Source organism: Cynoglossus semilaevis, chromosome 15 (assembly GCF_000523025.1).
Source record: "Cynoglossus semilaevis isolate Cse_v1.0 chromosome 15, Cse_v1.0, whole genome shotgun sequence".
Taxonomy (NCBI): domain Eukaryota; kingdom Metazoa; phylum Chordata; class Actinopteri; order Pleuronectiformes; family Cynoglossidae; genus Cynoglossus; species Cynoglossus semilaevis.
Window position 1 is genome coordinate 1,342,230 of NC_024321.1, and position 8,093 is coordinate 1,350,322.

The following is an 8,093-nucleotide window of genomic DNA, read 5'->3' on the forward strand; positions in this document are numbered from 1 at the left end:
CGGGGGCGGGGTTTTGGGGCGGGGCTGCCATGTAGCCACGGCTGGAACAAACACACACGTTATTATCTAAGAGTTACATCATATGAAAGTTCCAGGTCAAATTTGGAACTGATCCCAGGGTGTTAGCGGCGGACGCATTTTCTGGAACAACTGACGTGAGCAGGAACATTTCCTCCTCCAGCTGCCAGAACGACTTTCAAGCTGATTCGTTAATACATTAGGAATAACAATACAATATTACGTAATGATTCAAAGCAGATGGTAATTTCTCATTTAATTCTCTTTCTTCTATCTCACCTCCCTTACTGTTTCACTGAGTGGCCAAAGATTACCAAACTGAGGAAGATTTGAGGCACCTCCTCCCCCATATATGTTTCATAAATACATCACATACATGTTTTTGCCTTTGTTCCATCCTAACCTCGGCCAAGTGCCACGTATAAAACATACTCGTAGATGGGTGTGGATATCGACATTTTCGGTAAACTGAATGGTAGTCACGAATACAAGCTACTGGCACTGCCGATATTTTAAACATGAATGTGAAAATGTGAAAAATTTGAATCGTTTTCAGAGTAATTCATGTTACCCCGTTGTTGTTTAGCTGCTGTTGTAAAAAGAAATGTGGTCGAACGGCGACAAAAAGTCTTACCTGGGGTCGATGACCTCTCCTGTGACAGATAGCAACGTTCCACCTCTGGGATCATTAGGACCATCTCCCAGGAGGCCCCGGGGCGGAATTCCACCTGGTCCTAAGACGTGAAGCAAAAATAACAATTTAAAAACAAACAAACAAGGAAGACAATCTTATCCTCAGTATTAACGTTTACACTTTGCAGAGGTCTTTGGTTTTTGTAAAAAAAAAATCCAGTGAATCTTCTCTTATTTTAAAAACATAACGCAGGTTTTAGTACAAATTTAGGCCTCAGGAAAAAAATGCAGGTTTTAGTACAAATTTAGGCCTCAAAAAAAAAAAAGTACAAATATTCTCTTCAGAATTGTATTTTGCATTTTTTTGGGGTCTTACGTGCCTCCTTGTCAAAAAGAGAGACGATAACATCGATTTTCCAGCGTAATCCTTTTACTGGAATCGCTGGCCTGAGTTTTAAGGTGTGTCCGTTATTAAACAGTCTGTGACTGTACTTTACAGTCACTCGGAACTGGAACGCAGTCGTTTCCTTCATTGTACAATCAAACAATCAGTGAGCAACACTAACACACAAGTCATATCCACCCATTAACAAGCAAGGTGTCACACACAGCTAAATATACAGTAATTACTTTTTTTTTTTACCAGGACCATAAAATGAGGTAAGAATTATTGTAATCATAAAATGGCAATCAGACAGAATCCATAAAAAAAAGATGCACTGAAATGAAATTCTAAACCCAAAATGCACATTTCGGCTACTTTCGGACGAAGATTTTTGGTGGCCGACGAATAAAATGTTGATGCAAACAACATGAATAAATAAAAACAAGTATTCCGAGATTCCTTATTATCCTATTATCCAACTCTAAGTGGAGCCAAGAGGGGGGAAAAAAAAAAAGCTGCAGCCACTGAATATCCAACTCTAAGTGGAGCCAAGAGGGGAAAAAAAAAACTGCAGCCACTGAAGCATGAATCATACTAAATCCATCAATACAGTACCTCTGTGTTCATGGAGGAAGAAAAAAAAAAACACCTGTTTCCTTGTCAAGAGAATGGTTTCTTTGTCCAACACAGAGTTTTTATTTGGATTAAAGACGCCATTGTTAGTCAGAGTGTAATTAGGTGCGACGAATATGAACTGAGAGCCTGATCCTCACAAATGGGATCCAGGCAGTAATTTAATCTCGGAAGATTGATGGTCCAAGCGATCGGGATTCACCTCGACTCACAGCAGGCCGACAACGTAGAATGAACCTGTAGTGTGGAGCTGACGGGGTGCATTCTCTGTCTAAACAAACAGTTAGGGCCCCTTAAGTGGTCTTTAGAAAAATCCACAACAAGTAGTTCACGAGGAATTCTACAAACCAGTAAAACCTGTAACGTCCATCGCTGGGTATTTGAAATGCGGGCATTCCATATTCACATATCTCTAAGACTGACAACCTGACAACCAACTGTCAACTGGTGAAAGAGTGCTGGTTATTACGGTACTAACGAGAGAAGCTAAACGAAACTCTTCAATCATGGAAGACAGCTTTTTTTTTTTTCAAATACTTCACAGCTCTATATATTTCTATCTATATTTGTCACTTCCTCGTACGGAAAAAGGTTTATTTTTCCAGCAGGTCATCACGCCCCGCTCTCTGCCTCTCGGTTTCAATTACCAGATTACATACGCGTGCCGACTGACAGCGAGAGAGTGCCACAGGCTACGCCACACTACTGGTGTACACCAATGAACATCAACTGGCGGCCTGCGGATCGAACTGTCCAATTGGGCCCGTGACTGGATTTTAAAAAACTGTGAGGATCAAAGAGAAAATATCCTGTTCTCCGAAACTGTTAAAGCAACTGAAAAAAAAAACAAAAAAAACAACTGAGACTCAAATAATAGTATCATTACATATCAATATGTAATTATTATAATTATTATATATATTACATATTACATATGTAATATATATAATAACATCATATAATATTAGACAACAGTATGACACTATTTCATTTCATGTGTTCTTCTTTTTTCTACTGTGGTGTTGGACTTTGTTTTGAAGATAAAGTACTGCCCTTAAAAAAAAAAAAAAAAAAAAAAAAGTATTTGCTCTCATTAGTCCAGACCAATAATCACAGCAATAACACAAACCTTCCAAGCAACTGCAAAGTTGTAGGTGTGGTGTGCATTAAAGTTGTCTATAATTATGTGCAACAAATATGTTAAGTTTGCAACTAGAGTTTTGTATGAAGAGCACAAAAAACGTATGGGCCATACACATATATATAGTATATGTGTACATTTATTCTGTTGAAAACCGTTTCAAATTCTGACACGAGCTAACCTTACTCCAAGGCCGAGTCTCGGCCAAATCTCCATCAGTCAGACTTCACCACTGCTACGCCAAGTCTACAGCTGATCTGTTCTGGCTGGTGTGAAATGAGGTCGACTCAAAGCATGCACTGAAGCATTCAAAGACTAGGACAACGGCACGGCGGTAAGTGATGCCGTGACGCGCGGTGACACAGTGATACCTGGAGGACGATCGACGGCAGATGATCCTGTGGGGGAATGCTGTAGGTTTCCTGAGGCAGCGTTAAAGTCAGAAGAACAAAGAGACACAGAGGACAGCTACAGACATGTGACGTTTAGGTCTGCACACACCAAAACACACGCTTGCCGCAGCCACACAAAGCAATCGACTAAGCTGTAAAAATCTAAATACTAGAATGTGGGAAACAGGAAGGAGTAGATTGTAATCCATCAGTAGATCGCTGGTAGAAAACAATGTATACAATTTCTCACCGTTAAATGTAAGAGTTTAATGGTATATTTTGGGATCACAAAATCCCAAAATATAATGTAAATATATAATGTGTTCTGTTTATATGAGTAAATATATTTATCACTTTCACCTGGTCGTTTGAGTATTAGCTCCCAAGTTAACAGTGTGGACATCCCCCGCACTAAACGTTAGTGAGTCTCTAGTGACACCTAGTGGTCTCCGTGAGCCATGACATATGCCAATATTTGGGGAAAAATAATACGTTTTTATCGTGATTATTTGCTTGATTTTCACCTATTAATCACAAGAAATCAAACTATCCGGTAAAAAATGTAATATTACACACTTTCATTTTAAAAGTACTGCTTTGTGAATAAAAAGTACAATAACATTTGTTTTACAAATTCAAATAAGGTCAATCTCAAACGAAACATTTACTGAATCAAATCAAATATAAAACCAAAGCTATTTGCCACTGCAGGGGACATAGAGACATTAAAGACATCCCCGGGTTTGGTGTAAAAAGTATTTGCCCTCATTAGTCCAGAGCAATGACCACAGCAGTATAACACCAAACGTCCAAGCAATTAAAGTGACACCTGAAAAATTAGGTTGTCTCTTGTTATTAAAACAAAATAAATGATCAAATTCTGGACCGTTATTAATGATACGTTTCAGTACCTACATGGCCCAATAAAAATATTTTTGTGGTAAATAAAAGTACATCAAGGCATCATTTTGTGACAAGGCACGGCAAAATTTATATATTATATTTATATATACATATTATATATATTTATATCCACCATCCCGACGGCCAATGGCAGTTAATGAGGCAATCATCGGCCAATACCGATGTTCATCCAATGCATTGGTACATCCCTTAAAAAAGATTCCTAACTTTGCAGTGGTGTTGAATAACTTTGGCTTTATCAACTCGAATGGCACGAAGAAATTCAAAATGAAAATGTCAACGTATGATGCGGCACCTCGTTCAATTTTTTTTCTGATTTTGTGATGACTTGCAACCCAAGCCTGTAGTAGCAAACATCCATCCACAACTGTGACCCAGCCTTAGTTTTTCCCTTTTAAAATGGTTGACTGACTGAATGTGTATTTAAGTGCCATGAATCACTCATGTCTGATTTTCACTCTGTTGTTCTTACCTGCAGGTCCCACTGGTACTGGTCCAGGGACAGGTCCAGGTCCAGGTCCAGGCATTGTTCCTGGAACCATGTTTGGGGGCTGCATCATTGGAGGGGCTCCATTCAAATGCAGCCCAGGCTAATCACAACATGAATTTAAAATAAATCAGAGGAAAAAAGGGGACATCAGGAGAAAATAAATGAAAGTGACGTTCTCGTGTGTACTCACTACAGGTTGTGGCTGCGATGTTGGCATGTTGGACTGTGCAGGAGGCGGGTTGACTGGTGGTGCCTGTCCTACCTGTCCACCGGGAACGAGAGGCTGGACTGTGGTCTGACGGTGAAGCATTTTCTGTTCAAAAATGACCGGGAAAAGAATCCTTTAAAAACCAGTTCAAATTGATAATTGAACACATTGACATTAACGACATTAACTAAGGCTGCAAACACCTTCTTTGATCAAACAAGCTTCTTTAACCACGGCTGGTTACGGTGTAACCAGCTGTGTTACAGGCACTGTTCGTCGAAGCAGAAAAGAGCTAACGTGTAACGCTTAAATGTTAGCTCTTTTCTGCTTCGGTGCTTCAACCACAGTTGGAATGCACAGAGGAGACTTAGTGATCTGCTCCAGGGCTGACGCTAACATTAGCACCGGGGCTAACTCCCTTTACTTTCTCCTCCAGCATTCTACAGGCTGCCGTTGCTGAGGTGATAGTGTCGCACAAAGTTAAGTTGCCAAGGTATTGCATCAGACGGGCTATAGATGCTTTTTTTCGACGTTCGATGCTGAAATTTTGACCCATATCAAACTAATACCAATCCTGAGTACAGGATGGAGCCACCCCTAGTTTCAACACTATGCTTTTGATACTTTCCATCATGTTTTTCCTTGTTTATCTTCAATAATCCGGCACATAATATTAGCATAATCTGGTTTTGAGTCGGACTCCTCTCACCAAGGCGATTTCAGGGTCAACGATCCTCATGACCACCTGGGCCTGCAGCAGGGCATAGGCCAGCTGAGGGTTCTGCAGCAGCATGTTTCTCGCCTCCTGAGGACTGTTCTGGACACATAGCTATGAACACACACAAACAACCATCATATGTACAATCAAACAAAACAATGGAATTATGCATGTAACGAAAATATGTATATGAAATGTGAAATGCATTCCAATACATTCCAAGAGTCTTAGAAAGAGATTTAAAAAATAAAATAACATATAAATGTAACAGAAAGTTGAAACATCGGAGACCATTCAAAGCTCCCTACCTTCATCTGCTTCATAAGCTCAAACATCTGCTCTGGAGGCAGACTGGCCACAGCTCTGCTGATGGACTCTGGAGCCTCTTCTGGCTGGACATTGTCTCCATAAGGAGACTCAATAACTGGAGCTCCTGTTCCCAAGCCTAAGACGTAGAACAATGACAAAACAATCTGAGCTTTAAACTTTGAATCACATTTATATCACATAGATATGTCTGAGAAGTGATATAAAAATACACACTTTTGAGCTCTTCCTTGTTCTTCTCACTGGCTGCGTTGTCCACACGAAGTGCTCGTCCGCTGAACTCTCGGCCATTCAGGTTACGCATGGCACTGAGGGCCGTTTCCTGGTCTTGATATTCACAGAAGCCATATCCCTTTGGCTTCCCTGTCTCCCTGTCATACACTAATCTGAAACACAGGACATAAAAATGTGCAAATTGCAGGTACATTGATAGACGTTAATTATTGTAAATGAATGGTCTCATGAATCTACCTGATGGGTTATCAAGAACAACACTGATAATACACTGGCAGTGTCAACAAACAATATTAAAACATTAAGTGTGTACGTATATTGTAAATTATAACATAAAAATGCGAGGCTCTACTTATATGAGACAAAACGTTTATATGTATTGGGTTCAATAATTTAAGACAAAACGTTTATATGTATTGGGTTCCATGTAATTCTTACGTAATTTAATATTTTAGAACCGAATGAATTGGAAGTTGTTTTACTCACCTGAAGCTAACAACAAGTCCAACTTCAGAGAAGATGTCCTTCAGCTGCTCTTCAGTGGCTTCATATGGAATATTGCCCACTATCACACAATGAATGGAACAACATTTATATGTTAATTTATATGTATGTATGTCACAAAACAATACAACATTTCTTTTCCTCCTCACTGTTCTCGTGCCAACGCTAAAGTTAGCAAACAGGCTAAGTTAGCCAGTCGTTATTGATATTTGTTGTTATCCACAAATTTAGGCAAAACAATTTTTCCGAGACTTAATAGAGGACACAGGCTTACCGAACACCGACCGCAGCGACCGGTCCACGGCTGGGTCTCTGCTAGCAGCAGCAGCAGCTGCAGCTGCGGCTGCAGCAGCGGCTGAGACGGCAGATACGTTCGCCATTTTGGGGACTGAGAACAATGTGACACAAGGAAATAAGAAAAGGACAATTCCGTTACAGATACGTACAGCATTTAATATGAACGGTACAACCAAAGTTGTAAAGCTACAGAGTTCTTGGAGTTTATATTATTTCACGTTTTTACACATGCCTTTTTTTTCATTTGTTTTTAGAGCTCCACTGTATTTGTCACATTATGTTCGCCCGACAATAGCCCAAATATACAGCAAGAATTTGTATCTCGTCATTGTTGTTCGCCTATAAATTATAATGACACGGGTCTGTTGTATTATTAAAGCCTGTAACTACTTTACTTTTTAATTGTTTTGTTATAACTTAATATACATTATTTTATCTTACCCCACATTTTTTGTCCTTTTTTATTCATTGGCCTGGTTTATAACGTTTGAACTTTATTATATGAATATGTTAACTAACTTATATTTCGTCAGTTAATCGACCACAAAAGACGTTGGACAGAAAAAAAAACCCTGGTTCCACTGGGGCTCGAACCCAGGACCTTCTGCGTGTAAAGCAGACGTGATAACCGCTACACTATGGAACCGTGCTGCATGTTTGTTGTATCAAAGGCTTTTATACCTTTATTCTTCGGAGTTCTGTGCCGTAGTTTTTATGTGATTGAGTTTGTTTTGTACAATCATGCTCTGCATAATTCTAACTCTGGCATTAACCTATTTGTAAATGTTTAACCTCAACCTTGAGTTTTTACACGTATTTGTGTAAAATACATAGAAAATGTATCATATTTTAAAGCAGTGATTTATCGTGATTAATCGTGATTAATCCAGCTACCCTTATTATTACCCTTATTCCCTTGAATGGTCGTAGAGGAGGTGGAACCAAAGGATATGTTTGAGCTACAGCTTAATTAATAAAAAGTAGGTACAAGGTGGCAAAAAGAAAACAAAATAGCCTCCAAAAAAAAAAAAAAAAATAACAATAATTCCCAATTTTTTAAACTTGGTAAAAAAATTGAGAAATTATGTAGTAAAAATATGAAGAATGACGTGGTAAAAATATTGAGAAATGACATGGTAAAAATATTGAGAAATGACGCGGTAGAAATATTGAGAAATGACGTGGTAAA

General features: G+C 39.0%; 1 protein-coding gene and 1 non-coding gene across 2 annotated transcripts in view; both read right to left on the reverse strand.

Moving 5' to 3' along the window:
• Positions 1-7,502, reverse strand: part of cstf2 (cleavage stimulation factor, 3' pre-RNA, subunit 2) — a 10,223-nt gene extending 2,721 nt beyond the window's left edge. The window contains exons 1-11 of the mRNA XM_025063345.1: positions 7,346-7,502; positions 6,882-6,995; positions 6,590-6,668; positions 6,086-6,255; positions 5,851-5,987; positions 5,534-5,653; positions 4,807-4,929; positions 4,599-4,716; positions 3,182-3,232; positions 653-752; positions 3-41 (exon numbers count right to left, since the gene is read on the reverse strand). Of these exons, the coding sequence (XP_024919113.1) occupies positions 3-41; positions 653-752; positions 3,182-3,232; positions 4,599-4,716; positions 4,807-4,929; positions 5,534-5,653; positions 5,851-5,987; positions 6,086-6,255; positions 6,590-6,668; positions 6,882-6,995; positions 7,346-7,373 (1,079 nt within the window). The 5' untranslated portion in view covers positions 7,374-7,502. The remainder of the gene's footprint in view (positions 1-2; positions 42-652; positions 753-3,181; positions 3,233-4,598; positions 4,717-4,806; positions 4,930-5,533; positions 5,654-5,850; positions 5,988-6,085; positions 6,256-6,589; positions 6,669-6,881; positions 6,996-7,345) is intronic.
• On the reverse strand, positions 7,478-7,550 carry trnav-uac (transfer RNA valine (anticodon UAC)). The gene has a single exon. It is a non-coding gene; the product is annotated as a tRNA-Val (tRNA).
• Between the last annotated feature and the right edge of the window lie 543 nt (positions 7,551-8,093).